At 46.8% G+C, this 21163-nt stretch overlaps 1 protein-coding gene across 8 annotated transcripts in view; it reads left to right on the top strand.

The window, feature by feature from the left end:
- Positions 1-21163, top strand: part of CNOT4 (CCR4-NOT transcription complex subunit 4) — a 55909-nt gene that overhangs the window by 998 nt on the left and 33748 nt on the right. For all 8 annotated transcript variants that reach the window (XM_083181157.1, XM_083181156.1, XM_083181158.1 and 5 more), the window contains exons 2-3: positions 14192-14471; positions 19576-19773. In XM_083181157.1, coding sequence (XP_083037283.1) covers positions 14298-14471; positions 19576-19773 — 372 coding nt within the window. In that variant the 5' untranslated portion in view covers positions 14192-14297. The remainder of the gene's footprint in view (positions 1-14191; positions 14472-19575; positions 19774-21163) is intronic.

The following is a 21163-nucleotide window of genomic DNA, read 5'->3' as shown; positions in this document are numbered from 1 at the left end:
TGTTTCCCTAATATCACACACAGCTTCCTGTCTCCCATATGTCATACCTCACACAGTCTCCAGTTATCCCACAGGCCTCTACACTCCCTCCATGTCATGCCCTGGTCACATACACACCCCCCAGCCTCCCCTGATCCCTCACTCAACCTCCTGTCATGCCTCAGCCTCCTGTCATGTCTCAGCCTCCCCTGATCCCTCACTCAGCCTCCTGTCATGCCACAGCCTCCCCTGATCCCTCACTCAGCCTCCTGTCTCCCACAGCCTCCTCTGATCCCTCACTCAGCCTCCTGTCATGCCACAGCCTCCCCTGATCCCTCACTCAGCCTCCTGTCATGCCACAGCCTCCCCTGATCCCTAACTCATATCATGCCCTAGTGACATACACCTCCCACATGCCATGCATCAGCCTCCTGTCTGTCACAGCCTCCACTGATCCCTCCCACAGCCTTTTCTCTCCCTCACCATCACATGCAGCTTCCAGTCACATATACCCTCCAAAATCTTCCTCCTGCGGTCACATTCTCCAGTTCCCCCAAAAGGCTTCCCCTGCTCTAACACAAGCTATAGTTTTGCCTATTGTCACCCCAGATGTCCTACTTTCATACCTTGCTCCTTGTCACCCAGCATAACATACCCTGGGGCCCATGTATTAAGCTGGGTGAAGTGATAAAGTGTTTGGCTGCTATTTTGTCACCAGCTGCCAACTGTCATTTTTCAAACCCAGTCTACATTGACCATTAGGGACTGATTAGCTGGTATTTTATCACCTTCCACAGGCTTAATAATTGACCCCCCCCCCCCCCAGCCAGTAACTTGACAATTAGTGGCTGATTGCCTGCTGCATCATAACAGTCTACTTTATCACTTCAGCAGGCCCACTTTATCACTTCGGGCACCTGTCTCTTAAACAGCCTCTCCCCCGCTCTAAGTGGGGAATTCAGCCTACACTTGTTGTACTCTGGTCCATACTGCGGCCCACCTCACCAAGAACCAACTTCATTAGGCGATCCCCTCGACACCGATATTGGCAGAGTGCCGGCATTGGCAAGTACATGCGCGCCTGCTAATGTCAGCGGGGAACTGAGCAACGGTTAACAAGGACCTCCCTCATACAAGGGGCGGGGGTTGTTAACGATGACAGTTCACTGTATTGTATGTACAGAGTAGACGAGATAGTTAAATATATCGCTTAGAATGGCGGTCTAATGTGTATGGTGCGAAACTTTATTTAATTTATTTTCGTCTACAACTTCCAATCGTGCCGCAGGTGCTCCCCTCTTATTTTAGCTTTCAGTCCCCCTTACTAGTCTATGGCTCCTCCTATGTTGACCACACACACACTGGCCTTAACATTTTACACACACACACATTACAGGGAGAGGACAGTAATCTGGTCTCCTAACTTAGTAAGGAGGAATATGCACCGTACCCTTCCAAAATTGGAAGTGAAAACCAGGAGCCAACACTTGTGCCTCTCGCAGCAGCGTCTGGGACAGTCAGCACTAACTCCACATACATTTAGTCTGCCCCTAGTAACTGTATAACCATATATACACCCCCGGACTGGGGGGAGTATCATGTAGGCTGTGATTGTGTTCCGGGTTATTTGCAGAACTCAGCCCTTAGACGTGTACTTTCTGTCTCGAGCGATCTGTCAATGTGCTCGGCGCTTGTAAAAGTTTATATCATTTATGTGATCTGTAAAATGTTTGCACTGAAGAGCTTGCAATCTTGCATGCATATCTATTCTATACAACGTTCTGTAATGATGCTTTTTTTAGTATAGTATTGCAGTTTAGAAGTGAGAAGTCTGCAGCGATTACAGAAGTTTCAGTTGTTATACGTGTTGTAACAGAAGCAGTCTGTATAAGAATCTCTGTGTTAGGTCACATAGCCCAGTATTGTTGGTTTCTCCATAATACCTCTGTTGCTGGTGGTTGTGTCTGGATACTTTTGTTGAATGGATTTTAGACTGTCACCACTACAGAGTTAATACTTCCTGCTCCTTGACTTTTTTTTCTTTCTCTCCTTGCATCGTCTATTTTTGGGAGGTTCACGGTGACGTTCTACTTTCCAATCATAGCCCTCAGCCACCTCCTTTTTTTTAAATTTGTGATTCCAGTGGCTCCATCAGGCAGAGCCGGTGATGGGTGGCCCAGGGGGTATCGGCGTGATGTGACTGTACACTTCCCACATGAGATGTTCTGGGATGATGCATTTCCTCCCGTAGTTGTTTCCTCTTAGCACACACCGATAGGTGACTGATGTAATGTCTGATGTGCACACCGTGACTTGGTCTGACCTTTTGTGTATCTCTGCACATTCCAGGTTATATTTCCTGAATTCCACTTGCTGCAGAGTCACATGGGCTATTTAAAAGCCACCTTTTAAAGGACATCTTATATGTACAATGGAGAGGATGTTACACAAGGACTGAATAAGCTGTAGAAGCATTCCAATGGAAAGCCATTGTATCCCAGCAGACACGTTTGAACTGTCCCCGGCGTATTCGCACTGTGGGGGACCGATGTTTTCAGTCGTCACATGCGTATAATCGAATATACTCATGCGCAGGGTTGCTATGCGGATGCCTTCAGTGACTTGTACGGGGGGATGGGGATTTTGCTCTCTCGCCAATGGATGTTTATGCTAATCATCCATTCGCAATGCGGCGGGGTTGTTTGCACGGAGACGGGGGCAGGGTGCGTTGGATGGTTCGCTAAGTGGCGAATTTATGCTGCTTAACGCAGGCATGTCAACTCCAAACTGTGGCCATCCAGCTGTTGGTAAACTACACATCCCAGCATGCAGTGCCATAGTTTTAGCATTCCCTAATAGCAAAACTGTGGCAAGGCATGATGGGACTTGTAGTTTCACAACAGCTGAAGGGCCATAGTTTGGGCATGCCTGGCTTAAGGAGTCAATGTGAATCAGGCCCCCGCTGTATGTAGTGAGTTGGAGACCATTGCAGTTCCCCCACCTGGCTCATACTACAGTTTTATGCTTATTATATTGTATCTGTATTGCACCCTCTGTTAATTTACAGATAGCTGTATAGCGCCCACATATTCTGCAGCGGGAATGTCAGCCGCGCACATCAGTCCCTGCCCCAGTGGAGCTTATGAGGTTGCGATATTTCTGTGCTGTCATGCCTGACTGAAGGATTTCTGCTCGCATCCCCCCAATCACCGAATAGTGCCGCTGTTTCTGCCTTCAGTGCAGCGCAAACTGCATCACGACAAGCACGGAGAACGCGCGTTGTCGCAGCGAATTACCAGGTTTAAGGTTACAAAGTCTCCCAACTAGCGACGATTTGAATAACTGTGACCTCCTTCCCGGCACTATTGACATCGCTTTCAATTGAATCGTTCCCGACCACATCCGTGCGCTCTCCACAATTTATTTTGCGGCCCGTCCAGCTGGCGTCCGACGCTTTTACACAGCTAAAAGTCAGGACTCACTCGGCTGCTGAAGCAGAACATTCCTTCCCTTCGATTGGCTGCCTCGCTCATGACATCAGACACATCACCTGACTGCTTTCATGGAGTAAACACCAACCGCACCCCCCACCCCTGCTTGCGCCCTGTGTCATGTGACTTAGGCACCTCCCAGCTTAATGTCATTTGGTTCCATTGTGTGGCCAGGCCCCTTTTAACATAGAAGGCACCCACCTGTCTGCCACTAGATGCCATCCCGCTGGCAAAATGTTTTGGGGAGAACACTGCACACGTATACACACCTATACTTGTGGCAGGAGACCAGAACACCAGACATTGGGGAGAACATACAAACCCACTTGTGGCTAGGTAAAGGTCGGGGTTCGGGGTCAGCATTGCTAACCACTGTGCCAGCCATAATGCGTCCTTTTAAAAACCCTCCCATAGAAGTGTTCTGTGTAATAAGCATTGGATCAGGCTCGGTCTACAGAAGTAATCCGACAAGCTCTTCTATAGACTGGAATGTCTATTGGGTGCAATAAACTTCCAATGTCCACATGTCCTGGAATGTGAGCGTCCTATACAATGGACTTGTTTTCTTAATGAACGTGGCTTCTCCTATGGATTAGTGCCGCCATACACATGGAGAGCTGGATAGTTATATCTGTGTGTGTGGATTACAGGGGCAGATGTATGAAGCAGTGATAAGGGAGAAGTGGCCCACGGCAACCAATCAGCTGCTCTGTATAATGTTATATTATGCAAATTATAGATCTTACTTCAGTGCTGATTGGTTGCCATGGGTCACTTCTCCTCTGGCTCACTTCTCCTGTCGTATCATTGCTTCATTCATCTACTCCAGTCACGATATCTCGCAGCAGTGTACGGACACCTGACAGCCTGCAAGCCGTCTGGACCTTCCTGGCGGCAGGGACGCCGCCAGGAGGGAGGTCCCAAAACGGGTGGTCGGACGGCCAGCCGGTCTGACCACCTGGTCGGGTCCGATGCGCACGGGACCGGGCATCAGACCAGACTGCATTTCAGGGAGAGCCGATTTGGTCCGATTGGTTGCAATCGGCCGTATCAGACCAAATCGCCTCAGTGTATGGGCACCTTTAGGCTCGGTGATTGGTTGGTGGTCCCAAGGGAGATGCCCCTTCTAAAGTATCATTTTCTGTGCAAACGCTTGTAAGAGGACATTTATGCAATTGGCCAGCAGAAATGTTCATTTACACTCTCGCGATTGTGCGTCCTGTTCCGCTAGAGCCTCAGACCATACGTCATTTTATAGGTTCTTTGTGATCATAGTCTTTAAGAGGGTGATTGAAATGTATTTTTTTTTGCCATGAATGCATTTAAATTGTTGCGCCAGTCGGGCACCCGTTGCTTTATACGTGCCCAAGTTCTGGTTAGGGCGTCAATCCTGTTGGGATGCCCAAATCAATGACTTTGGGTAGATGTAATAATGCATGACCAGTAGCGATTTGCCTGGGGGATGATTAGGAGGTTGCGTCTATTGGGGCCGTAACTCCTGACTATGTGGCAGTTAACTTGTAGAGTCACGGCACCTGTAGCTTCCATGCTGGGACTTTCAGTGCTTGTGTAGGCTGAGAAGTGGTGCATAATAATGTTTTTAAAGCAACACTCGCGTTCCCCTTGCTCACTAGGAAGATGGAGATACTGTGAGCGGCTACTCTTTAGTTCAATACAGACTGAACGTTTTTCACCCACTTCAGCGATTATTTTTTTTTATTTTTTTTTTCTTATTTATTTATTTTTTCTAATTCCCCAGTGTGGACGGCTTTCCATAGCAGCTTTCAGCTCAGTCGCCCAATGTGTATCGCCCAGTGTATCGGTTTTTAATTTAATAGGACTTTCTTTTTTTCTTCATTCCAAGACAAACGTTGCCGTATGGTAGCATGCAGGGAATTGCCATAGCCTTGGGGCTAATTGAATTTACCTCTAGGTTTGCTGAGGGGCAGTACCTGTATCTTATGTCGATCGTTTAGTTGTATATCAGTATGATTTTTTTTTCTTATTATATATTTTGGGGCTGGGGTAAATTAAGTTTTACTCATAGAATATACACCGCCTCTTGTCTAGGCTATATCAAGTTCATATTGATGTACAGCAGTCTCCGATAGACAACAATGTCGCTTGTGTTGTAGTTAGGGGCATAATTCAGTAGGGATCTCAAAAAGCAAAATCTTTCTCTAATGGACAAAACAACGCTGCACTGCAGGTGGGGCAGATGTAACATCAGAATTGTCTTTATTGGCCAGGTATACTTAGGTATACTTGCGTATACTAGGAATTTTGTTTTCGGTTTGCTGTGCAACAGCCAGGAGGGTAACGAGTAAACAGTATACAATATAAACAGTCATACATAAAGATATTCCATGGGCACACAGTGTTAGATTATGTGCAGACGGTTATGGCGCAACTAGACAACGAGGTGCTCAGGAGTTCACGTGTCAGCATGCGAACCGCTTGAGCAGTGGTTCTCATCCTCTGTCCTCAGGACCCCCCAACAGTTCACGTTTTCCAGGTCTCCACATAGAATCACAAGTGAAGTAATTAGCCCCACCTGTGGATCTTTTGAAATGTCAGTGAATGAGTGCACCTGCGGGGTGACCTGGAAAACGTGAACTTTTGGGGGTCCTGAGGACCGAGGTTGAGGACCACTGCGCTTGAGGTAAGAAACTTTATAGGCTTCTGGTGGGAATGGCCCTGTAGCGTCTGTCAGCAGGTTAAACAAGCCATAGCCTGGCATAGAACTTTCTCATCTGCGCCGGTCAGTATCGGCTCTTCCTGCCGGCTTAGCCCTCTCTCTGCAGACAGGAGGGCTGGCTTGGTTTGCCTTTTCCACCCTGGGCAACGAGCATATAGGTAAGAGGCTCTTATGTGCCGTCAGGTGTAATGGGCCTTACGGTGTGCGCCATCAGGTGTAATGGGCGTAATCTTAGCGCAGTGTGCAATTGTTTTATATATTATTTTATTTTGTCTAATGTAAAATGCGCCCCTCCTCCCCCCGAATGAAAAATGAACGCTGCTCGGTGGTGAGCACCCTGCCCTAAAAAACACTACTTAAGTCATTACGTTTGGACACAACAATTGAATCCTCCACCTGCCTTATTGGGAAGGAAGGTTTAACACCTCCTTTTTTTTTTTTCTCCTCATCTACCACTTCATTCTACTCATTACTGCAATTGGTGGAATTTAATGGTAAATTCACACATGGTTGGCAATTTCCAACATTTGCAGATTTTCCCAGCTAACGGATCTAACGAATGTAGACAACACGCAATAGGCACATAACCATAGCTGCATCAGCCGACCCCACTGACATATAGTGTTAGATTTTACAGCGGGCAGGGCCCGCCGACGTCGCAGCTGGGCCATCAAAGAGGGGCGGGCCGGCCACTCTGAAGTCGCTGTGCTGCCGGGGAAGCGCCAGGCATCGCCGTCTATGGCGACGCTGGGCTTCCCCGTGAGGCTGTTTTAGCGGGGCGCTGCTAGAGGGGCAGGGGCGCATTTTGCCCTTTAAAAATTGGGCAGGGAGCAGCGCCCCGCTAAAACAGCCTAGCGGGAACACTAGACCTAAGTATCAGGGGCAGAGAACCACAGGATTGGCCCTGCTCGTGAGAGCTTACATTCTAAAAGCCATTTGTACATATGACATTGGTAGAGTCCCACAGTGGGACTGTGACGTTGGGATGTGCCTTGTAAACACCTGTACTTTCCTAGTAAAGCAGGTTACAGCCATGAGTGTTTCCTGCCAGAGACTTATCAAGTATTTGCTAATCTTGGCGAGCGCAGGTATACCGTCACCCAGATTGTAATATTGCTCAATAATCTGCAGCTGTCCGAGGCAGACACAGGTGATATGTGTTCCTCTAATTTCCTGCAATAATTCCATTACAGTCCTTTGTGCAATCATTACTTTATTTCATGTTTTCTTAGTTTATATTCCTGGTTTCTTTCATTGTCCCCGTCCCATTGCACAAACAATGATGGGGATCATTCTTTTGGACTTGACCTAACTTTAATTCGGTCAGTTTGACTCTGCACCCTTGTAGTTTTAACAGCGGCCATTCTCCTGGAGATAGTGGGCTCGCTAAATCTATCTCTCAAGGTGCCCATACACGTTGCGATTTTAACATGCGTTTTGAACTTTTAAAGTTCAAAACTCACTGCGTCGGTTAAAATTGCACCGTGTACCTGCGCAGATGCGATGCGCGTCCCCTTCAAAATGCTCATATCGCAACGTATATGGGCACCTTTAGATAAATACTGGCTTTGTTCTTCCCCTGAAATGTAGAAGTCTGTCAGGATGCACCCAATGAGGTTTATTATCACCGTATAAGTGTATTGCTCCTCTTACATGTGCACCGCATGCTGTGCCGCAGGGTTTTATAATGGTGCAATTTACTCCTTTATGTATGTCCGCTGCTTTATTTGTTCCATCCCCGGGATGTGTACCTATATTTACATTGTATTCGATTGCAGCCAAATGTACCGTGTTTAGCAAAACTCTTAAACCCAGCTCAAGTAACTGGGAAACTGAGCGAAAAGCCTGTCAGGAGGCATGCAGAAATAATGGATGCCCGTGGTATGGACACCGGAAAGGAGCAACAATTGAATTGGTCCGTCGGGTGCAAGGCCCTGCAAAAACAATTGAATCCTCCCTTCATTTGTTTTATTTTTTGACCCAGCGAGATGTAAGGCGGAAGAGGTAAATTAGATGTGACACGTTAGGTGGCGGGAGCGCATATTTATGTTCCGTCTGTCTCCTAGTAGCCGTTTTGCTGCTCATTCACAAACTACAATGGTCACTTTAACTGGGCTGTGACTTTCCCAGGCACATGGTGACCTGACTGGCTCTCAGCTGTGTTCATGTTGATTGCAGATTTATAGCCGATGTTCTCGTGAAACTTTTTGCAAGCATTAAAATATTTCCTTTCCATTCATTCTTTATTTTAATTAAGCAGCGTGCCTTGTGCTGTGACGGGTGCAGCCTGTTGCGCTGGTGGCGTGCCTTGTGCTGTGACGGGTGCAGCCTGTTGCGCTGGTGGCGTGCCTTGTGCTGTGACGGGTGCAGCCTGTTGCGCTGGTGGCGTGCCTTGTGCTGTGACGGGTGCAGCCTGTTGCGCTGGTGGCGTGCCTTGTGCTGTGACGGGTGCAGCCTGTTGCGCTGGTGGCGTGCCTTGTGCTGTGACGGGTGCAGCCTGTTGCGCTGGTGGCGTGCCTTGTGCTGTGACGGGTGCAGCCTGTTGCGCTGGTGGCGTGCCTTGTGCTGTGACGGGTGCAGCCTGTTGCGCTGGTGGCGTGCCTTGTGCTGTGACGGGTGCAGCCTGTTGCGCTGGTGGCGTGCTGTGACGAGTGCAGCCTTTTGCGCTGGTGGCGTGCCTTGTGCTGTGACGGGTGCAGCCTGTTGCGCTGGTGGCGTGCCTTGTGCTGTGACGGGTGCAGCCTGTTGCGCTGGTGGCGTGCCTTGTGCTGTGACGGGTGCAGCCTGTTGCGCTGGTGGCGTGCTGTGACGAGTGCAGCCTTTTGCGCTGGTGGCGTGCCTTGTGCTGTGACGGGTGCAGCCTGTTGCGCTGGTGGCGTGCTTTGTGCTGAGTAAGAGACTGGCTTTTGAAGCTTTTTACTTTGAGCGGGCTTACTAGTATAGTATATTTTTATGTATTTTTTTTTATTGGTAGTGGAACGCTACTGCAGCAATCTGCTCTACAACTTGTCTCCTACTAGGACAGTAGCGCTGTTTGCTCTGCTCCCCGTTGTTCTGTGGAAAGCCTGCGGCTTGGCTGTATAACAGCGCCGCCAGGCAAAGACCATTCCTTTCAGGAAAGGCGAAGTTACTCAGCGATCTCGTGAAGAGTCTTTATCCTTCCCACAATTACTTTAAAAAATGTGTTCAGAGCGCTGCTAGTTCTCTGCTCCCGCCACCCACGTTGCGTTTTTGGTCCTTTTTGGGCAAATTCGGGGGGATTGTTAGATTCTAAAGCCCACATATATTATTATGGCGCCCGCGACTTCTGCGACGCGGCACTGCTCATCTCAGAAACGAGAAAGGTACGGACTGTAGAATCCCGTAATAAAAGATATGGAATACATACGGGAGGCACCAGTCATAAGACAGTCAGCTGCGTCTCGATAATGGGAATCTCGACAAGTGTTTGGTAAGGTATACCTACCCTCTCCCCCCTACCTCCTAGTGCCTAAACCGTACCTCCTAGTACCTAACCCTCCCCCTTTTTGCATAACCTTCCCGGGGCCTAAACCGAACCTCAAACTGTTGACATTTGCAATATCTGCATTTCCACCACATTGTTATTGTAGACTGTGTGACTGAAGCGCCAAGTATATGGGAGATGTTGGGTGGATCTATATATCCCCAGAGATAATGAACATGGTCAGCTGCTTCCCCCTCCTGTCCCAGCCTACCCGCACATCCTGTTCATAGAAGCCAATAGGCTCTGTGTACAGTGATAGTCGCAGCTGGGTATCTCCTGATCTGTCTCCAGCTGTCGGCTCAGCTGAATGTCAGTGCGCCCGCCACAGATTCTTCTGGCACTGGCTCCCCCAAGCCGCTGCAGGGTCTGCGGCACCATTGTTAAGCCGCCAGTCAGTGCATCTCTTGCGGGAAAACCAGACCACAGCTGATAGCACACTAGTGTTTGATTTTACTTAATTTAACGGCATTGCTTAGAAACACTTTAACTTCAATCAAAAAATGCCTGTATATCACTGTGTGTAGGCCTCATAAGTTTTCTGTCTTTGTTCGTTTACTTTGTTGGTCTTGTGAGATCAACTTTGCTGCTAGTTTGTGTATTGTAGGCCGTTCATCAACTTTAAGTCCCTCAGATCAGCACATTGTACGCTGGGTGGGCAGCAGTGCGGGTACTGCAGTACCTAAGCGGCAAAACAAGATGGCAGTGATCCAGAAAGTACACAAAAGATTTCCCTGATGCTGACAATCTGAGTAATACAGGTCGAGTATCCCTTATCCAAAATGCTTTGGATCAGAAGCATTTTGGGTAACTGATTATTCTGTATTTCGGAATATTTTTATATTTCAGTGCGGTATATTGAGGACGGGACCTACGTGTGAGCACACAATGCATTTCTGTTGTATAAACACATCAAGCACATTAATTACACAAATAGATTTTATTTTGCATGAAACAAAGTTTGTGTACTGGATCAGGCCCTGAATGTGAAAGCCAAGCAATCATTTTCTTGCACATATTTAGTTCCAGTTACATATCATAACCCCCAGTAGTGCCAGTTAGATGCCCGTCCCCCCAGCAATGCCAGTTACCTGTCGTGTCCCCCAGCAGCCAAAAAAAACAGTACATTCTGGAAACTATGGTTTTCAGTATAATTTGGGTAACTGATATCCATATTAGGGTTACTCAGTCTGTAGATCTATTAGCAGGGTTGTCGACTTCCTAGCTATTGCGGTATTCAGAGAAACATGTAATAGTTGCATGCTGCATGTTTCCTTATTTCCGTGCACATTTATCTGTCACCTAAATAACTTGCTTTGCTTAAAAGCCCTCTAAGTCACCACCACAGCTGTATGTCCTGTAGAGAAATGACCGATTTTTAGTTTTTGCCCGGCATCGGTAACCTGCCACCGAACCAGCTGTACGGGTCCGCTGGGCCACCATCCCATTGACTCCTCTCATTGGCTTATGGAGCTCCATGCTTCTTTGCGCGTTTCTGCTGCAGGACATTCCTAGCCATTTACTCCACATCAGTGCTGCTGCGGCGACTTTGACTTTTAATTGTTCCAGTGCAATTATTCAAATTGATATTTTAGGGGGGGGGGGAGATTTCTTGTGCCTCAAGGATCCAAACTTATTACTTGCTCCCAGAGACTTCTGCAGTGAGGGGCGATGATGCAATGGTCCCCAAAATGCTACTGGGTTCAAGGGCTGGAATCCCGCTGTTAATTCTGCACATCAAGTTTGTTTTCAAGCAAGTTCTCTATCCCGGGATCTGTGTTCTTGTGAATGACTTTGGTGTTTTCTGCAGTCCGCCTGCAGCAATGGACGGGATAGTATGGTCCCTGGTCCTGTGCAGTAAGCTAGCGGCCAGTGGGAGATTAGCTGTGTACTCCCCCCTCCGTCTATTGCTGAGGAACGTGTGAGATTTGTAGAGGCAGCATGTAGCTGACTCAGGACTGTGACAGAAGATGCTGCATGAAGTGTTTGTGCTCTCTCGCTGGCTATAAATAACCTATTCCGTGGGTCTGCGAGAACCTATTGTCTGCTGTCTTTTATCCTCCGTACAGGGAATATACACCGCAATTACCAAAACTAAATGATTTTTTTCCTTTCAAATCGTCCGCGCGTGTTTTGATGCTACGCGAGTCATCTGCGGCACGTAATGTTATTCAGAGGCGGATCCTATGGTATATTTCCCAACTCGCTGAAAACGTCCTTTGTCTAATTCACCTTCTGTAGCACCTACGTGCTGCGTCAGGTGAGGCATTCAGTGACCTCACTGAGGCATGAGGTAGGGGTGAATGGGTGAGCTGGAGTAATAGAAATATTGACTAACCCCCTGAAATGTCTGTGTATGGCAGGGATGCGGCACCTTTGGCCCGCCAGTTGTTGTTGAACTACACATCCCAGCATGCCCTGCTACAGTTTTGCGGTTTGGCTATGTTTAAACTGTTGCATGCTGCGATGCGTAGTTCAACAGCTGGAGAGCTGAAAGTTCCCCGTCCTTGGTGTAGAGGGTTGGTGCACTTTATCGGTTAGTGTGATGGCCGGTGGAACACATTACTACTTACTCCGCTAGATAGTCTGTGCTAATTTTTCTGCCCGTTTCTGTGAAGTGCAAAGAAAAAAATTGCAAATGTATTGATTAGTGGATAATCTCCCCCAATGCTTTGATTCCTATTGGGGCAAATTCAATTGTTTTTATTGTGGTTTCCACTAGAGGGCGGCCAGTGGCAGCAATTCCAATACTGAGGTGTAGAAATAAAAGGTTCTTGTGTAGTTTCACGGCGCCAGCATGGCGCCGTGCTACTTCCGGGTTGGGTACGCTCGCCAAACTATCTAAAATAAAGTAACGTGCCTACGTGGATAGTTCATACCCCCACTATCCACGTTGGCATGGAGTTGAATTTAGATAGCGTGGCGAGCGCAGCGAGCCACCGAGCCCCGCAAGGGGACTCAGACGCACGGCGCCAAGCTGGCGTCGTGAAACTACACAAGTACCAAATAAAATGTGCAAAGCAGAACTTTCTACATGGCTGTTGCCTGTCTATTTGGGTGTGATACTCGGGTGCGTCCAAATAATTGTTTGGGAATCTATAGAGTCCCTATTCAGACAGGAAAATGAGATGACCAAGCAATTGAATCCCTTCTACTGTTGCCCTGGATGATAAGGTCACCTGGTGGGCATATACCTGTTTGATGAAATTATGATAAGCAGGTCCAATTTAGGGGGGTATTTAATCGGTGTCAGGAAATATCGGTACTCGCCTATTCAATGCTAACATTAACGACCGCACTGAAGGGGATCAGATCTGACTTTTTAAAAAGTTGGCTGTTTTGTCGGAATCTGCCGCGTATTGTTGAATCTTGCGGATGTTTTCGCCGACCCTTGGACTTTCTGACACTCGACTCCCGGAACATAGAATTCCGGCTGTCTAGTTAGTCGTAAGAAATTAAGACGGCCCGGGACGCTCCGACAGTCAGAATGCCGAATCCATTATACTATAAAGCTTGTTGTTACTATTCTCATTAGCAGTATGTAATACTTAAAGAGTACACCTGCATTTTTTTTGTTTTGTTTTTTCCTGTAAGGAACGAAGTCTCAGCATGGCAGCGACTTAATCTGTATTATTGCAGAGTTTCTTATAACTATTCTTGTTGTGTTTAGTATTTAGAGCGCACCTTCAGTTTTTGTGTGGATCTGCAAGGCTCAACATTGCTGCACAGTCCCCCCCCCCCCCCATCCCTTTCCCCATAGGGCAGGGCTGGGCAATTGCGGCCCTCCATATGTTGATGAACTACACATACCAGTATGCCTTGCATCAGTTTCAGCAGGGCCACATAGAAAAACTAATGCAAAGCATCCTGGGATGTGTAGTTCATCAACATCTGGAGGGCCGCAATTGCCCAGCCCTGCCATAGGGTCATGGTTGAATAAGGAATACTTGGCCCTCATAATTATGGTGTCAATTTTGGAGGCTTTGGAGCAGATTTGTACATGATTTTGGGGATTTTCCTGCATTAGAGAGACCAAGCACTGATGTTGCCCGGCTGGCTTGGTCCGATTCATGCTGGGGTTGGGGTCAGCCGATCTGGTTCTCCCATACCAAACTTTGTTCAATCATTGATAGGCCCTTGTGCGTGGGAGGGGCAGTGTTGTGTTGACGCAGGAAACGGCCCCTAAACTATTGCCACAAATTTGTAAACACACAAGTTCCTAGAATATCCTGTACTGGAAATAATATGGCTCGATGATTTATATGTGGCGGTGAAGTGCGTTGGATGGTCAGAGAGCCTTCACAAAACGCGCACGTGTTTCCTTGCCATAGTGTCCTTTAAAATGCAATAAACTCTTCTCAATCTTCAATCACATACTATTCATACCGTCTGGGCTATATGTATGTAGAGGCGGCAGGAACACACACCGAAACATTTCTCGCAAACTTTTTATTGGATTACTGTGTCTTTTTAATAATTGTATCTAATGGTTTTTTTCCTGTTTTCTGATTTTTCTTTTAGATTTTGCTGCATCGAACGGATTTTAATTTCAGTAAATTATTCGAAGCTTGGAATATATATTTTTGGTTTTTTTTTTTTTCTACTGCGTTTTTGGGATCCTATAAAGATGTCGCGCAGCCCCGATGTGAAGGAAGACCCTGTAGAGTGCCCCCTTTGCATGGAGCCTTTGGAAATCGATGACATAAACTTTTTCCCTTGCACATGTGGATATCAGATTTGCCGCTTCTGTTGGCATCGTATACGCACAGACGAGAACGGACTGTGTCCCGCATGCAGAAAGGTCAGCGCTGCAAAAAAAAAAAAAAATCTTCTTTCACGGCCTCTTCTCCACCCTCTGCGGAGCGTAGTGAAGCGTCAACATGGAGCGGGGAGCGGTTAAGGCAGTGTAACAGTGGTTGTGTGGAAATATACGATAATTAGGGCGGTTTAAAATTCAAGTATGAGCTGGAAGGCTTGTAATGAAGAGCAGTCTGGAGAACCGATACTGCAGAGGAGACCCTAGGCGTTTTCTTTTAAAGTTTGTTACAAGTTTTGGCACTAGGTGGTGATACAAATCCTTTGAAGAGCACCATAATTGCTAAGTCAACACTACCGAAGACCTGGTCATCAGCCTCTACTTTTGGACGACTTTTTTAGAACCAGCTTTATCTGGAATGATGTCATTCTCAAAAGACTGCATTACAGAGCATGTGGCGACTATTCCACCCAACATGTTATGCTGATCTACGAATGGAAACATGTTGTTGACCACAATGGAGGACACCTTAAGCCAAGGGTGGCCGAACCTGTCCTCCTTAAGCCAAGGGTGGCCAAACCTGTCCTCAAGACCTACCAACGGTGCATGTTTTCCAGGCAACCTGTGGATCTATAGTAGGAATGAATGCAGTATGATTTAAAATGTGACAGTTAGTAATGACTACAGCTGTGCACCAGCTAGGTAACCTGGAAAACGTGGACCGTTGGTAGATCTCGAGGACCGGTTTGGCCACCCCTGCCTTAAGCAATTGTAGCGCTCTTCAAGTGATTTGCATCACCAACTGTTTACATTTTATAACCAGTATTTTTTTTTTTTTTAAGCAAATGGGTAGTGCAGTGGTTCCCAAACTGTGTTCTTTGGGACACATGCAGGGGTGCCACAGGTTGGTGGTCAATGTAATTGGGGTGCCAATATTGGTGGTCAATGAAATAGACAAAACCAGTGCTGGTTGCTGCCAATCATAAAATGTGTACCTACTGAAGCAAATACTGTCCCTCGCCACGTGACTGAACCTAAGGATGACCGGTATAAACACAGTCTACTTCATTTTACAACGTTTTTAACATTTTTCTTTCTTTGGCATCACAAAATCCTGTATTCTAGGGTGCGGTGATTCAAATAAGTTTGGGAACGGCTGAGCTAGTGCGTTCTCTGAAATACCTGTGGTCCGAAGTTCTTTTCGATATACACCTTAGAGCAGGCATGTCCAAACTATGGCCCTCCAGCTGTTGTGAAACTACAACTCCCATCATGCCTTGCCACAGTTTTGTTATTATGGAATGCTAAAACTATGGCAAGGCATGCTGGAGGGCCACAGTTTGGACATCCCTGCCTTAGAGCAAGGTTAGCCATCAAGGCTCTAAGGCAGGCCTGGCCAACCTGTGGCTGTCCAGATGTTGTGAAACTACAAATCCCAGCATGCCTTGCCACAGTTTTAACACTCCCTTATAGCAAAACTGTGGCAAGGCATGATGGGATTTGTAGTTTCACAACATCTGGAGAGCCACAGGTTGGCCAGGCCTGCCTTGATGGCTAACCTTGACACTCCAGCTGTTTGTTTGAACTGCACATCCCAGCATGCTTTGCTTCAGTTTTGCTATTTGGCTATGCTAAATTTGATGCAGAGCATGCTGGGATGTGTAGTTCAACAGCTGGCGTGTCAAGGTTAGCCATCAAGGCCTTAGGACTAACTTTCGAGTATAAGAAGATACCATGTTGGCGGACACCTTAGGATTGATGTGTGCTCTGAAGGAATATTTATCAGCACCTGCCGTGGAACAGACAGTCCGTGGTTTAAACACTGAATCGGTGGCATCACCGGAACCCCCGCTGAGCATGCAATTACGGACGATATCGGGGTTATCGTTAACAATATAGTGGGTACAAAGTGAACTTATCATTCACTGTGTGCCCACTATATTGTTAACAATGAAATCAGTAACTTTTTTATCTTTATCGTCCAGATCGTTAATGCAAATCGAAAATGTTCTCATCTGCCGTCATCTCCTGACTCACTATTATTTCACCCTAAGGGGGTAATTTACTAAGAGGGGAGTTCTTCTTCACATGGGATGTTGCTATGGGCAACCAATGAGAATCTACTTCTATATTTAGCACCATCTAGAACAGCGATTCTCAAACTGTGGGTCTTGACTCTAAAGTGGGTCCCTACCTTCTCAGTATGGGGTTGCGACTCCATGTTGCTGACCATCAGGCTGATGACTTCACTAATCTCAGTCAGTGATTCAAGCAGTCTAATAGATCTGTTGAATTGTCTGTTATTTTAGACTCCACACATCACTCTGTGCCTCCACAATGCTGCCATGTATGTGCTGTCTGCTGACTACACACGTGATATGATGGGTTGTGGTATATAAGACTCCTCCCATCACTCTGTGCCTCCACAATGCTGCCATGTATGTGCTGTCTGCTGACTACACATGTGATGTGATGGGTTGTGGTATATCAGACTCCTCCCATCACTCTGTGCCTCCACAATGCTGCCGTGTATGTGCTGTCTGCTGACTACACGTGATATGATGGGTTGTGGTATATAAGACTCCTCCCATCACTCTGTGCCTCCACAATGCTGCCATGTATGTGCTGTCTGCTGCCTACACGTGATATGATGGGTTGTGGTATATAAGACTCCTCCCATCACTCTGTGCCCCCACATTGCTGCCATGTATGTGCTGTCTGCTGACTACACACACATGTGATGGGTTATGGTATATTAGACTCCTCCCATCACTCTGTGCCTCCACAATGCTGCCATGTATGTGCTGTCTGCTGACTACACGTGATATGATGGGTTGTGGTATATAAGACTCCTCCCATCACTCTGTGCCTCCACAATGCTGCCATGTATGTGCTGTCTGCTGCCTACACGTGATATGATGGGTTGTGGTATATAAGACTCCTCCCATCACTCTGTGCCCCCACATTGCTGCCATGTATGTGCTGTCTGCTGACTACACACACATGTGATGGGTTATGGTAAATTAGACTCCTCCCATCACTCTGTGCCTCCACAATGCTGCCATGTATGTGCTGTCTGCTGCCTACACGTGATATGATGGGTTGTGGTATATAAGACTCCTCCCATCACTCTGTGCCTCCACAATGCTGCCATGTATGTGCTGTCTGCTGACTACACGTGTGATGTGATCGGTTATGGTATATCAGACTCCTCCCATCACTCTGTGCCTCCACAATGCTGCCATGTATGTGCTGTCTGCTGACTACACGTTTGATTTGATGGGTTATGGTAAATTAGACTCCTACCATCACTCTGTGCCCCCACAATGCTGCCATGTATGTGCTGTCTGCTGACTACACTTGTGATGTGATGGGTTATGGTATATTAGACTCCTCCCATCACTCTGTGCCTCCACAATGCTGCCATGTATGTGCTGTCTGCTGACTACACGTGTGATGTGATGGGTTATGGTATATTAGACTCCTCCCATCACTCTGTGCCTCCACAATGCTGCCATGTGTGTGCTGTCTACTGACTACACGTGTGATGTTATGGTATATTAGACTCCTCCCATCACTCTGTGCCCCCACAATGCTGCCATGTATGTGCTGACTACACGTGTGATGTGATGGGTTATGGTATATTAGACTCCTCCCATCACTCTGTGCCTCCACAATGCTGCCATGTATGTGCTGTCTGCTGACTACACGTGTGATGTGATGGGTTATGGTATATCAGACTCCTCCCATCACTCTGTGCCTCCACAATGCTGCCATGTGTGTGCTGTCTGCTGACTACACGTGTGATGTTATGGTATATTAGACTCCTCCCATCACTCTGTGCCCCCACAATGCTGCCATGTTTGTGCTGTCTGCTGACTACACGTGTGTTGTGATGGGTTATGGTATATTAGACTCCTCCCATCACTATGTGCCTCCACAATGCTGCCATGTATGTGCTGTCTGCTGACTACACCTGTGATGTGATGGGTATATCAGACTCCTCCCATCACTCTGTGTCTCCACAATGCTGCCATGTATGTGCTGTCTGCTGACTACACGTTTGATTTGATGGGTTATGGTAAATTAGACTCCTACCATCACTCTGTGCCCCCACAATGCTGCCATGTATGTGCTGTCTGCTGACTACACATGTGATGTGATGGGTTATGGTATATTAGACTCCTCCCATCACTCTGTGCCTCCACAATGCTGCCATGTATGTGCTGTCTGCTGACTACACGTGTGATGTGATGGGTTATGGTATATTAGACTCCTCCCATCACTCTGTGCCTCCACAATGCTGCCATGTGTGTGCTGTCTACTGACTACACGTGTGATGTTATGGTATATTAGACTCCTCCCATCACTCTGTGCCCCCACAATGCTGCCATGTATGTGCTGTCTGCTGACTACACGTGTGATGTGATGGGTTATGGTATATTAGACTCCTCCCATCACTCTGTGCCTCCACAATGCTGCCATGTATGTGCTGTCTGCTGACTACACGTGTGATGTGATGGGTTATGGTATATCAGACTCCTCCCATCGCTCTGTGCCTCCACAATGCTGCCATGTATGTGCTGTCTGCTGACTACACGTGTGATGTGATGGGTTATGGTATATCAGACTCCTCCCATCACTCTGTGCCTCCACAATGCTGCCATGTATGTGCTGTCTGCTGACTACACGTGTGATGTGATGGGTTATGGTATATCAGACTCCTCCCATCACTCTGTGCCTCCACAATGCTGCCATGTATGTGCTGTCTGCTGACTACACATATGATGTGATGGCCTTCTGCAGTAACTTTATGGGGTTGTGTAATTATTTTTATTGTCTGATTGGGTAGCAAAGTAGTTTGAGGACCCCTGCTCTAGAACATAATCTGAAGTAGAACTCCCATTTTAGTAAATTTCCCCCTAACAATCGTGCAGGGTCTCCGCAATATCTCCAATGCCAACTTGCTCCAAAACCTTCTCAAGGCACAGAATAGTTTTAGTCACTGTGATTTAGGGGGGCATTTGGGTAGCACTTGGCAGTTCAGTTGTCATACAGTGTTGTGTATCTTATGATTGAAGCGCAAAGAATTCTGCATGTAGTACGGGAGCGTTGCTCCACTAAACCCCACCCCTGTATCGTTCCTTAGCCATATCCAGAAGACCCAGCCGTATACAAACCTCTCTCCCAGGAAGAGCTACAGAGGATAAAGAATGAAAAGAAACAGAAACAGAACGAGCGGAAACAGAAAATATCAGAAAACCGCAAACATTTGGCCAGTGTGCGCGTGGTCCAGAAAAATCTAGTCTTTGTAGTGGGCCTTTCACAACGCCTCGCAGACCCAGAGGTGAGTGCACAGCAGCTGAATAGTTCCTTGCGGGGGCTTAGTGTAAAGAAGTAACCCTTACACATGTTTACTGCATGTGGGGGGGGGGGGGGGTCAAGTGATTTGATCTTGTACAGTTTCTCTCTTTTTAAATAAAGGTTTTTTTTTTTTTTGGTTTTTTTAAAGAACGTTTGTGCGGTGTTCATACAACACTTACAAGTTCCATTTTCACTTGCCTCCTGTTAAGAATTTGAATTAATGAAGTATGTTGGATGCCTTCACACCAACGGCCATACTGCTTGGCTCTATCTTCTTACTTAAGTTCTTGGTGGACTGACTGTTGATATCAGTTGGTTGTCCTCACTTTTCCATAACCTTTAATGCTGCAGGTGATTGTTAACGGTGCCGGACGGGGTTGCAGGTGATTGTTAAGGGTGCCGATGTCGGGCTAATGACTGTCGGGATCCCTATACCACACCCGATGCTTAAACGCTGATTTATACCTAGAAGTGAAGGAACAGTAAGTTAGTATTCATTCTAGCACATGTCTGGTCTGCATATTAGTGCTGAAATACAGACCACACTGTGCTAGAAGCACGACAGCAGACAGACACCCAATGCAGGGAAGAGGAAGTGCAAGGGGTTTGACAGATGCAGGATACTAGAATTAACACTATTAAATTATTACTATGTGTGGATTTCTGCTTGTTTTTGTTTAAAACTTATCAATTTTTGGGTTATATGGGGCTAATTCAGTTGCGGCGCACCCCCCGTGCTGGGGTCCATTTGAGTTATTCCATTTGCTAATCTGATCAAACAACCATTAGTAGTTAACGTCTCAGAGTTGAGCCACACAAAACGTTACGCTCGTCTAAAGCCGGGTATGGGTGCCCAAACTACAGGCTAATTAACACATTTTTTTCTGTCTGTCGCGGCTAATAGGCCAAAAAAACAATTGAATAGCTCTGATTTATGATCATTTTTATAGATGCCCAGCAGGAGGCAAACTTCACCATCACTGCTGGACTCTGCGTTTATGCCGTAAAGACTTTTTGTTTTGTTGTGTTTCAATCAATGTGTTATTTAAATGGGATTTTTTCATTTATTTTTGGCTTGTCCCACGTGAACATTTTTAGGGCAATTGTGCCGCAGTGTTGATCCGTGTAGCCACTGCACACTGAATACTTGTAATGTGCGCTTGGATGTGATCAGTCATTACTACGGTGGGCGCAGGTGAAACGCGCTGCCCGCTATTGCTGGCCCACAAACAAATCAAAACTCTTGTTTTGACTAGAGGCAGCTAAATTGTGTCCTTCTTTATACATAGCTGTCAAATACAAATTCCTCTAAAAAAAAAATTGGAAACTGTTTTTTTACTTGCATAAATTGTTAATAGAAATAATTCTAAAAT

Source organism: Crinia signifera, chromosome 4 (assembly GCF_055691185.1).
Source record: "Crinia signifera chromosome 4, ASM5569118v1, whole genome shotgun sequence".
In the NCBI taxonomy this organism is placed as follows: domain Eukaryota; kingdom Metazoa; phylum Chordata; class Amphibia; order Anura; family Myobatrachidae; genus Crinia; species Crinia signifera.
This window is presented reverse-complemented; position numbering and strand designations above follow the sequence as displayed.